General features: G+C 42.5%; 1 protein-coding gene across 2 annotated transcripts in view; it reads left to right on the top strand.

Annotated features, from left to right (window-relative positions):
• Window positions 1–15508, top strand: part of LOC111147538 (interphotoreceptor matrix proteoglycan 1) — a 125931-nt gene extending 110423 nt beyond the window's left edge. For both annotated transcript variants that reach the window (XM_022503621.1, XM_022503620.1), the window contains 3 exons: window positions 7215–7395; window positions 14022–14094; window positions 15431–15508. In XM_022503621.1, the coding sequence (XP_022359329.1) occupies window positions 7215–7395; window positions 14022–14094; window positions 15431–15508 (332 nt within the window). The remainder of the gene's footprint in view (window positions 1–7214; window positions 7396–14021; window positions 14095–15430) is intronic.
• Window positions 15509–16927: the final 1419 nt, after the last annotated feature.

Below are 16927 nucleotides of genomic sequence, written 5' to 3'. Positions count from 1 at the left end.
TAACCCAGAAAGAACTCCTGTTAGTAACTCACTCAATTCCACAAATGTGTGTTAATTAAGCTCCAGCCACATGCCTGGTGCTGTATCATTGAATGATTATTCTCTAATCCTGTCCTTCCTCTCTAAGGCAGGAGCAAAACATGTTTTGGCCAATAATAAAATAATAAAACAATGAAGTATTAACTCAGGTTATAGATTCTTCTTAACATTATTTTGATCACTGAGTTCGATGAGGAGTTCTAGAGGGACATGTAACAATAATGTCCAGCGGTACGGTTCCCTTAGGACACCTAGAACAGGAGATAGATATTTGAGGGACAGTAGCGACGATCTGGTTTAAATAACCCATTTTATAGAAGGGCTGAGTGGGACTAAAGATGCTAAGCTACATTCCTGAGCACACAGACTGTTCCCGGGATGGTTCCTCCACCCAGGGCACTTTCCTGGAGGCAGCAACCCTGACAGCAGCCATAAACCGACCCACTCCCTCTGCTGGTCCAGCAAATCCTGGAATGTTCTCAGGATTTGGGAAAATAAACCAGCTGGGCCTGTGTGGAAGGTGAGGTCCCTGAATAGAGCTCAAAAAAACCCTCAGGGGATAGGCATATCCATACAAATTACTGAGTGCTGAGCACCAAACACTGTTGGTAACAGTCCCATCTTGAGAAGGAGGTAGACCACCAGTGTTGCATTAAGATTTTGTGAGCTCTAGGCCTTTCATGAATATTAATAAAAATATTAACATTAATTACTAAAAATACTTAAAATTAGGGGTTCCTGGGTGGCGTAGTCAATTCCACCCCAGTGTCTTGGTTTCCGATCAGGGAATGATCTCAGGGTCCTGAGGAGTCCCGAGATCGAGCCCCGGCTCAGCACAATCTGCTTGAGACTCCCTCTCCCCCTCCTGCTGCGGCTCGTGATCTTTCCCTCTCTCTCTCAAAAAGATTTTAAAAAATCTTTAAGTCAGTCAAAAAATCAATAAAAGTAAAAATATTTAACATTATACCTTATGATTATTGGTATAAAGACGAATACCCAGCGTGGATTATATTGTGGGGTTTTTTTGGATTTTAAAGAATTTAAAACATGTTGAGTACTTAGGAGTATGGTGAGCTAAGCACGCGTCCTGCACCCTGCGTACTAGCAGTGACTGGGACGGGTAGGTTTGTCATTCTCTCATGCTCTGGGCAAAGAGAAACTGGAACCTCACAACCTTGGCAATGAGCTGGGAGGGGAGGGAGAGATGGCTCTACAGCTGCTCCCACCCAGCCCTTCCCCACCCTCACCCTGCAGCTGCAGGTGCGCGCACGTGGCCAGGTTTACTCCCCCTCCATCCGCGGGAAATCTAGTCACCGCGTCCAGGAGTGAGGCTTGGTGAGGCTGGGCGCCGGGGCGTGGGGGTGTCCCCCCTGCCTCGAACTCCGGAGCCCTAAGTCGGCCTTTTGGGAACGGGAAAAGATGATCCAGGAGTGTCCGCTACCTTCCCCCAGCCGTCGCGGCCCGACCTGTCGCGGTCATCTCGCAGTACTAATGGCTCTATCAGCCGTCCCTTGGAGCTCCTTCCGCCACCGCGGGAGTTCCTTCCAGATTTCTCTTCCCTCCACCAGCGCACACCGCACAGTGGTTTTTAAGAAGACCGCAAGCAGTTGGGGCTCTTACAATTTCATCCCCTAAGTCTCTTCCTACTTGTTTTGCTATTGAGCGCCATCTAGTGAACACTCGGTGTCATCACACTGAAGAGGGCTCCTGGAGCCGGACGAGAGGCGTCCAACAGGTCCGCAGCCCAGGCCAGCCCAGGGGAAGCCTGAGTTTCAGCCAAATTGAGCTGAAATCTTGCCTTAGGACCGGACCCTATCAAAGGCGATGCTTCCATTCCTGTCCAACACGTGAGTGTTGCCACAGAGCGCAAGAGAAGGGCATCATGAAATTATAAAGAACGATAAAGAACAGGGCAGAAAGGCAATCAATCAATACACAGCCCCAAGGTTGAGGGGACAAGTGGCAGGACTGTCTGCTGTATGTGGGAAAGGGGAGCTGTGCAATAAACTGGAGCTGGTGACATGCGCACCACAGACCCTCAGAGGCTTGAGAGACTGGGAGATTCTTTTACCAGGCCTGACAAGCATGACAAGAAGCTTGAGAAAGACAGTCTTGGACCATCAGGGACCTATGAATTTATAAACTGCTTGGTGACCAAGACCATAATCTTTTTAATGTTAACTGTAAAATGCCTCAAAGTGTTCCCTGCAGGCAACGGACATTTATTTAAATGGTTTCTATCACATGATAAAGAGCTAAGGGACATCCTCATGAGGCAGTTGGGAACGCTTTTCAGGACCTTTGGCATAGAGATAAAAGACGTTACATAAGCAAATCCAGGGAGAAACTGATACAGAAAATGTGCTTACGCTGTACATCCGGGAATGACATACATACGTCCAGGCCCCGCGTAGCAGCTCACTTCCTTCAAGCCGTGTCCATTGCTGTCACATTGAGCAACAGGATCAAATGTGGAGTTGCTGCAGTGTCAGACTGTACTTCTCTAAGGAAACATTCTGCCTAACGAAGGAGTTTTGGCAGACCGTGGTTTTGACCTTTTGTTTAGTTAAGAGAGCCTTTGTTCAAAGGAAAGCATCTGTGGAAGTCTAATACGTGAACTGGTAAGAGGGAAGACGCTGGCATGTTTGGGCCTCTCCCTACCCCCACCATCCCTTGTCAGCCCCTTGGTGTCTCCTGGAAACCCCATATCGGAAAACCGTTAGAATGATGTCAAAAGCTGAACATTGTAAGCAGACGTACAGATGCTAATCTGGGGCTATACTTTCTAGCTAAAATGGACTTCAGGTTTCTCACTTATGAAAATGAGGGCAGTGATATCTGCTTTGGAAGGTGGTTGTGCATATGAGTGAAGACATGCTTGAAGTGCCCACCACACTGCCAAACACAAAATGGCCTCAATAAATGTGAGCTCCCTGTTCCTATAAGTAATTGTCATTGCACTCCTGGTGAAGCTGGAGGTTCAGGAACGTGATCCCTAGTGGGTGTGGTACAAGCTCTTGAAGAAAACTTTCTATAGTGCCAACCATAAAAATAACATTGGAAGAGGGCTTAAGCAAATTGGGGAAGCTAGGGGAATTATAGACCAACTAGTCTATGCACCAATCATGAGGACTTCACTTCTTCAAATCCACACACAACTTGATTATGACTTGAAAATATTCTTCTAGAAAAAATGGCATCTGGTTCCACTCTTCCTCATCAACTACTGATCTCCAGTCGGAGTCCTCCCTCTTTCCAAGCTACAGATGTTCAGAAGAGAGCACTTCAGGTTGTTGTTACCTAATGTTCACACTGTCAGTATTGACCAAATCAAGAGCAGACAGGGGGAAGTTCAGAATTATTTTGTGCAAATTTTGTTTTGTGCAAAGGCTTGGGGACATATTAAGGAGCAGGCAAATAGTCATATAGCCTAACAGTGACTGATGGATGAGTCCATCATTCTAAGGAGAAATGTCTTTGGGATATGACAAGGAAAGAAAATGATAACAGTAGAGGGAAAGCTTCGCTTAAAAATTTTCTACTAAATTTTCATCCGTTGTACAATCTTTTCTCTTCCATGGCCCTTCCTCCCCACTATCCTCCACATCCAGTTCTCAGTCTTTGCCTTTAACTCAAAGTTGTAGGTGCCCCTCCAAGACTGGTGGGTAAGTAGAGGACCATCAACACAGCTAGGAACAGTATTTTTGAGGTATAATAATGGAAACAGTACCGGCTGCTTCACAAATTACATTTCTATATATGATCTCTTCTATTAACAATTCTAATTAACCGTAATTGCCTTTTCATGCCTGATCCCACAGCGCCCCCTCCTGGCTCTTTCCTTCCCTGGCACTTCCTCCTCACGCAGAGGACCCGCACAAACAGCCTTGGGCTTTGCAACACTCAACTTCGGAGTCTCGGCTTCCTCCTCGGCAAAGTGAGCCAATTCGGGAGAAGGTTCTAAAATACCTTTCATCTCTAACACTCTATCTAAAATGTAAAATTTTATATAAGGTTAAAATTAAAATCTAAAGCAATCAGTTGGCCTGAAATTCTTAGTTGAAGATTCTGAAGGGCCAAGTTGATATTTGTTGAGTCAACGAATGTTGTCTTAGTACCCAGGAAAGTGTACACAGCAAACACACAGCGAACAAAAACTAAGCTCCGTGATTTGAAGTCTCCTACTTCTCTGTAGACTGGTTCTGAATCTACAACACGGGGAAAGCAAGTTATCTATAAACTAGGTGCATTTGTTCTTCACATATATCTGATCCAGAGCCCTCAAATGTGGATAAAATTATTTCTCAAGACAGTGTTGCCTTATTGTGTTCTGTTTGGCTTTACTGGTGCCTAGACTATGCCTGAGTGGGCTGAAGGAAATGAGAGTAAAATAGTAATTTTTTTTAAATGGGAAACTCATTTGGTTATCACACATTTACTCTTCAGAGGGGTAAAATCTGTGCGTGCCGTCAGCTTTCCTACTTGATACATTTCTCTGCTGCAGAGAGAAGGAAATGGAGCTCCGACTATTCCCTCTGACTTCTGTTATCAGTATCATAAGTCTTGAGTGTAAGGTTGCTGACAGCTGTTATTTATTAAGCCAGGCCCTGGATATGAATCGCCTGGGTTGTCCAGGTAAATCCGAGTCATTTTCTAAACAGTGACAAGGATCCTATAACATGGCGAGCTTTAGAACTTTCAAGCAGAGGAAGCCAGTTCACATTAGTCAGACCTGCTTGTCCATAAGGGACCCTCATGCTGCAGATACAACTTCATGTGAAGTCTTTTAGCAGGTCTACCTGCTGGGAGACCGAAACAGCTGTTTTCCAGGACCTGCTCTTGCCCACAGCTTAGGGCTGTTTTTACTAATCTCGCGCGTTATTACTTCTGGATCACTAGGAGGCGCTGGATCGGAGCAGCGAATATAAGTGTTCATTGGAATTCTCACCCCACAGCCTGAACCCCAGTGACCCTAGGCAGAGCTTCTGTGGGCAGTAAACTTGGCAAAGCCGCTGACTGTGTTCTCCACTTGAAGATTCACAATAGACGTTAGCTTATTAATGACCCCAATAAATTTAAATGTAAAAAGAGAAGGGGTAAGTTTGAAGGGAAGAGAGAGAGGAACAAGGGAAAGAGAGAAACCTGTTAAATTTATTTCACCCTACATGGGGGGGAGGCTTATTTAGCCACCAACCTCCTCTTAGTATAAAACCTATTGTCCTGCTGAATTAGAGTTCTGCAGATGTTCCCATGTGAAAAACACAGAACCAGATGATCACTGGAAAGCATCCTAACCCTGACAGTTCTATTACGTATCTTCTAATGGACAATTCTGATGAGACCCTTCCCTCGCCCAGAAGTCCTCCATGGCTTCCCCCTGCCTACAGAGTCCAATTCCTTAGCATGGCCTTCAAGACCTACCAGAAAATTGGCCTTAACTTATCTTTCCAATCTGGGTTCCCTTCTTTCCTGCCCATGAGTGTCGGTTGCCTCCAAAGTGGACCTCCCAGGCTCTCTTATCTGTTGCTTCCTCACCTCTGTGCCTCTGTTCATGCTGCCGGGTCCAGTTGGGATGCCTTTCATAGTCTTTGCACATACAAATGCCAATCACTTTAAATAAACGAAACAATGACCTCCTCTCTAATTTATATTTAGAGCTCATCTTTACAGCCCTTATACTAGACAAGGTACTGGGCTTTTCATATAGAAATATCTGTCTTGGAAGGACAGCTTTATGCATGGCTACCTGTGCGCTAGCTCCTTGCACAGAATAGATTCTTATAGAAAGAATAATCTGAAGGTTAAATGACTGCTGGGATTCAACAGGAATCCCTCCCAGGGCAGATAGAGCAATGGTCTGAAGACCAGAGGCCTGTTCTGGTTCTGCCATCAGCATGTGGGGATTCGGACCCTTCGCTTCTCTGCCTGACAGCTTAGTGTGCTCACCTGTGTAAAAACAGGGGAAAGGGGGCACCTGGGTGGCTCAGTGTGTTAAGCCTCTGCCTTCAGCTCAGGTCATGATCTCAGGGTCCTGGGATCGAGCCCCGCATCGGGCTCTCTGCTCAGTGGGGAGCCTGCTTCTCACTCTCTCTCTGCCTGCCTCACTGCCTACTTGTGATCTCTGTCAAATAAATAAATAAACTATTAAAAAAAAAAAACAGGGGAAAGGGGCGCCTGGGTGGCTCAGTCCATTAAGCACCTGCCTGGGGCTCAAGTCATGATCCCGGGGTCCTGACTGAGCCCTGCTTCAGGCTCCCTGCTTAGCCTACTTCTCCCTCCCTGTCTGCCCTTCACTCCGTCTCCTGCTGGCACACGCTCTCTCTTTCTCCCAAATTAATAAATAAAATCTTAAACACACACAAACAAAAAAAAAACAAAAAACAAAAAAAAAAAAACAAGGAAAAGCTGTCAGGGGGCCACAGGCCTTCTGGATCTAAATATGCTGAGAGTCCCTTGACTTATAATCCAGTTTACAAAAAAATTTGAGACAATGCTACGGAACTTAGAATATCAGAGAACAATCAACATAAAACAAACAAAAAGCAAAAACGGAGACTAGAGATCTATTTGAACTTTAATAGGGGAAAAACTATTAATCCAAAGGAAAGATCTCTAACAAGGGACTAATAGGAAATTGTCCTGAGTTCTCAAAACTGTCCACATACATGACTACTTGACTACTTTGTAAGGTAGACCTGGTCTTAAATATATACTTTCAGAACTCATCTCTGCAGAAAATGCTTACTTTAAAAACCTAGCCAACAAAAGTCTTAATTCTCTAATGCACTGGTTCCCTAATGTGCCCTCCAGATGCGTCAGCCCCCCTGAGACCTCCTTAGAAATACAGATTCTCGGTCACCATCCCGCGCCCTCTGCTTCCAAAACTCTGAGGATGGGGCCAGGAACCTGTGTTCTAACAAGGCCTCTAGCTGATTCGGATGCCCAATTAGGTTTGTGCAGAACTATATTCTGAGTAAATATGTTATCACCTGTGTCCATAAACTCAAAAATACAGAAATGTGCATTTCACTTTTCACTCCAGTCTGTCATCACTACTGGACAATCACTCCCAAATGGAGTGATGGCCAATATCTCTGGTCTCTGGCCTTTGATTTCCACCAGTTCCTCCGCTTGGGCAGCCATGTATTCGCTAAAATCTGGCCCGTCTCTTACAGCCGACCAAGCAGATCCCTGCAAATTCCTGGCCTGTGGCGAATTTGCCGAGTGTGTAAAAAACGAGCGGACCGAGGAAGCCGAGTGTCGCTGCAGGCCAGGGCACCGGCACCAGCGGGACTCGGGCCTCTGTGGCCCCACCGAGGAGTGTGAGGTCCTGCAGGGAAAGGGAGTTCCATGCAGGTAGGTTGAGCACAGTCGCTTATAGACCCAGGAATTTGCTCTTCTTGCTTTTGAGAAACCTGTCATTAGAATGAATGTGTACGTTCCTCTCAACCCATGGTTCTCGATCTCCAGTGAACATTTAAAGACTTTAAAGAAGTCCAGGACTTCTTTAAACACATGGCCGGCTTCTGCCAAGTTCTCTTTTGATGCAGTAGGTCTGGGTAGGGCCCAGGTAAGGCTGCTGCTGCCGGTCCAGGGACCACACTTCAGAGCCACAGCTCCAGCCTCGCAGCCGTATTGCATTAAGACCAATAGGGAAGGGAAAAGAGCCTGCGTCAGCTTCAAGACCCAATACCGTGTGGTCTCCTTCCTTAATTGGTGTTGAAGCGTGTGTGTGTGTGTGTGTGTGTGTGTGTGTATGTGATACTTGTTTTTTTCCTATTTGTAAATATAGCTTTCGTCATGAGAAATTTGGAAAATACAGAGAATTATGAGGAAAAAATGTGATATTCATATTAATTCTTCTTATCTTTTGATGTACATGTTTATACAGAACGTTTACATAGAATGTCCTAAAGCAAAGTGGAATCAGACTGGCTTCTTCTTTTATACTCAGCTCTTTCACATAGAACATTCCCCCATGTCATTAAATATTTTCTGTACCATCATTTTTAATGATTTTTTTTAAAGATTTTTATTTATTTATTTGACAGAGAGAGACACAGTGAGAAAGGGAACACAAGCAGGGGGAGGGGGAGAGAGAGAAGCAGGCTTCCCGCTGAGCAGGCTCAATCCCAGGATCCTGGGATCACAACCTGAGCCGAAGGCAGACGCTTAACAACTGATCCAAGCAGGTGCCATTTTAATGATTAAATAGTAGTCTATTCAGTAGATACATGTTTAATCCATCCTTTATTTCCAACAGAAAGGTTAAGAGAAGCTCTTAAGAAGAGGAAAAGGAGGCGAGATATTACTGGCCTTCTATTCACGAACCAGACTTTAGGGTGTAGGTGGCGTTATGAATGATCAGGGGACATAGAGACTCCTTACTCTTCTACAAGTCCTGTGACACCCAGATCAAGTCCATACTGTATACTCTGCCCTGGAGAGCTTCTTCCTGAGCCTGTCTCGCCTTTCCCAGCCAAGTCTCTCTAGTGACACACTCTGGAACATCTCAGTGGTGATCAACTTAGACCCACATCTTGAGTAGATAATCCTGTGTTTGTTTTTACTTCCTCCTATTTATTCTAGTGGCCACCATCTCTAGTTTCCTACCAGGGAGCTCATGGCCATCTGCTTTACTCCATCAACAAGAAGCTAGAGAGGTTTAGCCTTTCTCTTCACGAAAAGTACCTGTTCTTTCAAAGTATTAACACTTTAAAAGACAATGATTTAACCCAGTGATGATTAAGAAGCAATATTCTGGAGTCAGACAAATAATGATTAAAATTTTGGCTTAGGGACGCCTTGGTGGCTCAGTTGGTTAAGTGCCTGCCTTCAGCTCAGGTCATGATCCCAAGGTTCTGGAATCGAGCCCCACATCAGTCTCCCGGCTCAGCAGTGAGTCTGCTTCTCCTTCTGTCTGCTATTCCCCAACTTGTGCTCTCTATCAATTAAACAAATAAATCTTTAAAAAATTTTTGGCTTAGCAACTTACTAATCAAGTCACCTTGGACCAATTACATCTCAAAATCTCAATTCCCTCATTTGATCATGAGACTAATAAAACCCATCTATTGGGTTACTGCAAAGGGTATATGAACTTCTGTTTATAAAGCATCTTTACAAAGAACATAAAGCACAAGAGTACCCAAGTGAGTGAGGATTATGATAACGTTGTCAACTTTCTCCAAGTTAATCTCAAATACAATTCCAACAGGATTCTAGATAGAATTTGACATTCTGGTTCTAAATTTGCTCTGGAAATGAAAATGTAGAACAGAAAATCTTGAAGTAGAATGATGGAGAGGTTGCTCTGTAGGGTAGTAATATTTAAAATAATATTTAGGGGGCACCTGGGTGGCTCTGTGGGTTAAAGCCTCTGCCTTCAGCTCAGGTCATGATCCCAAGGTCCTGGGATCGAGCCCCACATCGGGCTCTCTGCTCAGCAAGGAGCCTGCTTCCTCCTCCTCTCTCTCTCTGCCTGCCTCTCTGCCTACTTGTGATCTCTGTCAAATAAATAAATAAAATCTTTAAAAAATAAAAATAAAACAAAATAATATTTAGAACACTAAGACAGACAGTAAGTACACAGAACAAATATATATGTGTGTGTATATATATATAAATATATAAAAATATGTATGTGTGTTTATATATATATATACAAACACACACACATGTACACACACACATATATATACATGCCCCAAATAGACCCTTATATTTAGAGAACTTAACAAGCGTTTCAAATCAGTAGAGAAAGTATGGACTGTCAGTAATAGAATACAATTGGCCTTCCATTTAGAAAATAAAATAAAATTAGTTTTTTACTATACACAAATCAATTCTGTATCAAAGATTGAAACAAAATCAAAACGTTGAAAATATGAGGAAAACTTTTTTTAAAGATTCTATTTATTTATTTGACAGAGATCGCAAGTAGGCAGTGAGGCAGGCAGAGAGAGAGAGGGAAGCAGGCTCCCCGCTGAGCAGAGAGCCCGATGGGGGGCTCGATCCCAGGACCCTGAGATCATGACCCTAGCCTAAGGCAGAGGCTTTAACCCACTGAGCCACCCAGGTGCCCCAGAAAACTTTTTTTTAAAGATTTTATTTATTTGGCAGAGAGTCAGAGAGAGAGGGAACACAAGCAGGGAGAGTGGGGAGGGAGAAGCAGGCTCCCCGCTGAGCAGGGAGCCTGATATAGACTGGATCCCAGGACCCTGGGATCATGACCTGAGTCAAAGGCAGACACTTAACGATGGAGCCACCCAGGTACCCAAGGAAAACTATTTTTAAAACCACGTCTATAATCCTGGGCTAAAAAAGCCTTCCCTAATTAAGACACCAATCCCAGATGACATTAAGAAGAGGATTTCCACAGGGGGAAAGTCACCATAAATAAAGTTAACATATTAACAAGGTGGGGGAAATATTGATAACCTATCTTATAGAGGTTGAAAATCCATAATAATCAGAGCTCCTACACATCGATAAAAGACAAACACACTGATATTAAAATGGGCCAAGAATGCAGAAGTGCAATTCATAGAAGAAATCGAGATGACCAAGAAAACATAGGACAAGATGTGCTCAGTCTCACTATAGTTGGGGAAATCCAAAAACAATAAAGAGGTCTCATGTTACTCATGAGTTTGGTAAAAATGTGAATACTCTCCAGTGTAGGTAACATCAGGGAAAACTAGTTCCATCAAGCATTGCCGGAATGTGTAAATTAGAAAAACCTTTTTCTAAGAAATATTCGCTAGTATCGATAAAATTTTAAATTAGATTCAATTACTCTACTTTTAGACAACATTCCTACAAAAAATATAGAGGCATTTGTGCACTAAGATATGTTTATAAAAATGTCCACAGCATCATTGCTTGGAATCCTGAAACAATTGCAGGGAGCGTCTATGGAGAGACAGTTCGGTCGCGAGTATCGTGTGTATTCGTCGCCACCGAGCAGCAGTTAAAGGCAATGATACAGCCCTGCTGGAGCTGCTCTAGGAGTAAGACATTTTATTAAATGAGAAGAGTAAATTACAGGACAATAGATCCTGCTTGTGTAATGATTTAATATGTATACTTAGAATCAAACTAAAATCAATTATATGGCATTACCATTTTATCAGTAACAAATCATCAAATATGGGCAGGTCTCGATGTTTTCGCTCACATGTGTAAGGAAAAGCAGAGTAAATCCGTGAAGTGACAGGCGCGCTCAGCTACTCTTCCAGTTAACGAGGAAAGAGTAGAACTGCTCAGCATCAGATGTTAAACCCTGGCCCATCTCCTCGGCATGAGGACAAACCCCACCAGCCCCCACGAGCTGCCTCAGACGCACAGCACAGGGGTGCTCAGGTCCCCCCGCATCCCTGCCACCCACTCCTGTTCCTCCCAGACGCCGTCTTGTATGTGACTCCGACAGCTGACGACGTGCGGACCACAGGACAGTTAACCTTACCAGCCATCGCTGAAGACGGGGATTCCCACCTGAGGCTTCGGAGTTAGACCTGAGTTAAAACTCAAGCCCTGGGCGCCTGGGTGGCTCAGTGGGTTAAGCCACTGCCTTCGGCTCAGGTCATGATCCCAGGGTCCTGGGATCGAGTCCCGCATGGGGCTCTCTGCTCAGCAGGGAGCCTGCTTCCCTCTCTCTCCCTCTCTGCCTGCCTCTGTCTACTGTGATCTCTGTCAAATAAATAAATAAAATCTTAAAAAAACAAAAACAAAACAAAACTCAAGCCCTGGCCCAGCTACTTGTGACCTGAAGCAACTCCCAGCCTCAGGTTTTATCCATACAGTGGGGATAACAGGCATGCGTGGTGGGTTAGCGGAGGAATAAATCAGGTGCTCGGCTGCGAGCATGGTGGGAGCCGCTGGGTGCCACTGGGTCATCCATCACCCACCGCGGCAGCCGCGGCAGGAAGAACCTGATCGCCCCCACCTGGCATTGAAGCCTCAACTCAGAAGCAGATCAGCCAAGGGCACCAGCCAAGGACATCAAAGTGTTGTCAACCCTGAAAGCAGCGCTCGCTAAAGCATCGCGAACTCGCTGCATTTTTGCTAGTTGACCTGAAGGAACGCGATAGGAAAATTGTGTTGAGGGCCGGTGCCTTACTGAGAAGAGTCCACGGACGCGCCGCGGACGTGTTGGGTGTGTTTTCTTCGTCGTTCTACTGCCGGGTCATCTTTCATTCTATTTTCACCTTTGTTTTTCCTTCTGTTCTTTTCCTCAATTCAATACTTACAAATGTACTCCATACATTTTTCATTTCCTTAAATTTTAATTGTCCTATATTCAGTTATAGTAGGAACTTGGCAAAAATTCTCCCAAGAATAAACAAAATATTCATTTAGCTTAACAAGTTTGACTTTTATTAATTTCAGTTATCATTATACATATGCAGAAAATGCAAATCTAATAGAGTAAATTATTTATGACTTTTCCTCCTCAGATGTAAAAATTTTCACTTTGTCCTTTAATAGGCCTAATGTGTTCCCTGTGATTTTTTTATGATAACGAAAATTATTTCCAAATATAGGAGCCAGATTAAGGAAATGATGATGCAAAGTGACACCTAGGAGGAGATTTTAATAAGGAAGTACTTGTCTTAACTACAAGATCCCAGATTTACTGACTTGCCACACCCCAGACAGCGGAGGGATCCATTTTTTTATCTCTAGCAGCTGTTCTTGACTCCCTTATGAGCACTCTCTCCACTGGATGGGGAGGGGTTGGCGGGCAGGAAACCAAGGCAGGGAGTGGTTCGAGTTTAATACAGTCCAATCCAGGGCGCCTGGGCGGCTCAGTGGGTTAAGCCTCTGCTTTTGGCTCAGGTCATGATTCCTGGGATGGAGTCCTATGTCGGGCTCTCTGCTCAGCAGGGAGTCTGCTTCGCCCTCTCTCTCTGCCTGCCTCTCTGCCTACTTATGGTTTCTCTCTGTGTCAAATAAATAAAATCTTTTAAAAAAAAATCTTAAAAAAATATATATAGTCCAATCCAATTTTTAAAACTTCATCTGATTAAGAGTTGGAACAATCAATTTAAGCAACTTAGTTCCCTTGGAGTATATAATCAGGCTCAAAAATCCTTTCCCTTCCCTTCCTGTCTCCAAGGTGGTGTCTGTTTGGGGAGTGGGGGGTGCAGGCCTCTTCTTGCCTCACCAGGCCCTTCGGAAAGTTTCTATCCTCTTATTTCCCCCACCTGTGATCTCTTAGTTCTGACCCCAGACACATACTGAGCCCTTAGTTCTCTGAGCCTCCAAGTCACCCAGCCAGGGTAAGTAGGAACCAGAAATGCTATCTTAGCTGGTGGTAAAAAGAACAAGGAACTTGTCTTCCAACTACACCTCCCGGATAGGCTCTTCCTTCTTCCTAGTGTGATACCATCTCTCAGCCTTTCCCTGAAATGACAAGGGACAGAATATTGGGAGAAAGAAAACCATTTACTCATAAGGGAACATATGTCAGAAAGCATTCCGCAAATATTATATCCATCTTAGAATGTAAAGAGGGAAAAGGCAAGGTGCAAAATGTGTATACACTATCATCAGAAATTATATGTGTATTAAAAAGTCTGGAATTATATACATCAAATTTTTAAATAACTTTTATTTTTCAACTTTATGAACAAATGTCATTGCAGTTGTTTTTCAGAACCCGACTTTAAAAATAACGCCCCCCCCCCCAAAAAAAAATACTTTTTGCAAGATGAAGTTATCACTCATCTTTCCCATGAGCTTTGTTTAATCCTTCCAACACCACTGCCTAAGAAACAGCAGGCCAGCTGGAAGGCTGAACTCAGGAGCAGAGGCAGAGAGCATAGTTCTGCCAGCCCTAATGGAAAGCACCTGCAAAAACAGGCTATCCATTTTCATTGTCATATTAATTTTAAAGCTAAAATAATAGAAAGTTGTAGTTGCTATTAATGGTGATAAGTCCAGGAAATAGGATACCATGTTTTTGCTTTCTTTTGTAGGTCACCAGGTCACTCTAAAAATCAAGCATACAAAACTAGTGTTAAAAAGTTCCAACATCAGCAAGATAACAAGGTAAAATAATACTTTTATATGTTGGTTTTGATTACTGAATTTTAAAGAAAATTTAAAACATCTCTAGGTCTGACTGTTGTTTTAAATAGAAATAAGTAAGAGCAAGAAATAAGAAATAAGTAAGAGGTAAGTAAGGGCTTTATTTGCCAAGATTTTTAATTTAGTATTGGAAGCGGGAGGGGGAATGCATTCCTTGGTGTGAGAAAGACAGAGCTGGAAGGCTGGCATTAACTGAAATGTACAGACAAAACAATAAAAAAACAGAAAAGATCCAAGTACTTATATTCACTTTTTCTTGTAAAAATATACGTGCAATTTATCAAATGCATTGCAACAGGTTGCAATTTTCATAACAATTTGTATTCCTGGAACTGAATAATTTTGTACCTATTCTTATTAAAATATCTTTTTATTTCAAATAATGAAGTAAAGCAAAAATATGTAGAGAAATAGAGGAAATGTGATTTGTGAACTGGGAGTAACTTCAAAAATTCCTAAAAGTTCATCCTCAGATGAACATTCCCTCCAGTGTCCTAGGTATCCCTTCCAAATTATTCATCCAACTTATTTTACTAAAATAATTGTCTTATGAAGGGAAATAACTTAGCTGTAACCAGGTTAAATATAGATTTTTTTAAAATAACTTTTGAGAAAATATCTTGGATAACTTTTAGTCTAAAATAAAAAAATTTCAAAAAAAATCAGACCATCTTTGATAGTAAGAGTGGTAATCAGCCAGTGCCCGCTGTACCTGAGACCTGTAGTGTTGGGTGGAAACAAACACCTCAAAGCTTGTACTTGAACCAAGTTATTACAATAGACGTCAAGGACCCTGAGACAAGCACACCAAAGGCTAATCATAATTTCAGGTATCCAGGTGCATACTGGATGTGTGCCATTTTGATTTCCTGCAACAAAGGCAATTAGAAAGACAGAAAAAGTTCAAACTTGAGCCATAAAATGGCAATGAAACACCAGATCTGATATTAATAAAAGGTCCGGGTTGAAGCAAACACCAAGTAAATACTAAAGTCCCAGGGAGAATTAAGGGTCACATTTCATATGAAGCAGAAGCATGGAATCATCATGTCTGTTTGCCCCCTCTGCTTTAAAAGATGGCTCAGCCTGAGAATCTAAATGGGTCTAAAAAGAGAGAGAATATATTCCTACTACATTATAAAGTTAGGAATATTTTTGAGGGCATCTCCAAACCTTTCAAAAATGTCCTAAAGAGCAAGCATGTTCTTTCAAACACCAGTAGAAGTGACACTGGGATGAGATACGGATTTGACCTCAAGTGGCATTTCTTAAGCTCTTAAAACAACTTCTCTTCCAGATAATCAGGAGAAGAGATTCTGAATTACTGACTGGAGGATATGAAGAATTTAACCTTCAAGATTGGGAAGGAAATTAAAAACTAAAAATATACAAATAATCTGTATCAGGAGAAGTGGTTTGCTTTCTCAAGGAAAACTGTATCCACTCTGTTAAAATTCTGAAAACACAGGCAGGCATATTCACTGGTCATCAGAATCCAGGCATAGAGTCAACACTGAGAACCAACACATACCATGTTTCAAATAGAGAAGAATCGTGTACTTGATGACTGCTACATTCTGCAGAAAAAGAAGCTTATTATCAAAACCCAAAACACAATCATTAAAACATATTTCAGCCACTCCAGACTGATAGTCAAAGAATAGCAAGACAGATTTGCTTCCAGCTGCCCTTAAAATACTGCTTCCAGATCATATACAAGTGCAACGTACTTATTATTTGGAGGAGGTTGAACAATGTATCAGGAAGCAAAATTCTTCATGTTACAATGTTCATAAAAGAGGACTACTTATGCATGGAGATGCAGGTCTCTCTGAATCATTGCTCCACACAATGTCTGTTATACACACACACATATCCCTCTTCAGCCTTAGGCACCCTAGTTTTAGAAGAAATTAGTGCTTACACAGTAGATTGTTTTGTTGCCAATAATTTCTGAATTAGTTCCTTTAAGAAAAAGGAACTGGGGTTCACATATACACACCATGAGAACTCTAACTCTTCTTGTGACCACATAAAGCTATTTTAAAGGAAGACTCTATATTGGAGGGAGGGAGGGAAGTAATGTTATGCTTTATGACATAACCAATGCCTGTTTTCCACCACAGATGAACCATGTCTTCTAATTTAATAACTCCATTGAATACTTCTGGACTCTAACTTTCCTGGGTGCACAGATAGATTGGCATCAAGGTAATCCATTTTAGCCAGTTTTTAATGTACTACTTAGTGAAAAATGATTTCTCTGTATCTATTTCAAATATTCCACTATTAATATATTTGCTGCAAAACCTTAATTTCAATAAAATATAAGCACCATATTCATAGATTTATAATAAAATGGATTTGTGTTTCATTAGCTATTCCCTGGATTTGCTTTATGGATTATGATAAACGATTTATCATAATCCATAATCCATAAATATGATAAATGATTATTTTCATGCTACCAAAAGATAGCAAAATATTCAACATCGACAGCAGTATTTTAGCAGTAAAATTTCAAGAATAAAAACAAGTGTTTCCTAGTAATAGACACACTCCCCCCACACACACACCTCATTACAAACCCTTAAAAATTCACTCCTGTTGGCCTCAGAAATGCATAGCATTCATTCCTATTCCCACCCCAGTCCTCCCCGCTAAAGTGAGGAGCTGTGATTATGGGATAAGGACTTCAAACTGTGATATATTGATGGGAGCGCCACAAAGCAAGGAACGGTGGCAGGAGATGTACCTACTCACTTCCATAGCCCTGGAACCCAAAGGAAAACGT

Source organism: Enhydra lutris, unplaced genomic scaffold (genome assembly GCF_002288905.1).
Source record: "Enhydra lutris kenyoni isolate GAN:26980312 unplaced genomic scaffold, ASM228890v2 scaffoldscaffold17, whole genome shotgun sequence".
NCBI lineage: Eukaryota > Metazoa > Chordata > Mammalia > Carnivora > Mustelidae > Enhydra > Enhydra lutris.
Note: the sequence above shows the minus strand (reverse complement) of the source record. Positions and strands in the feature narration are given on the sequence as shown.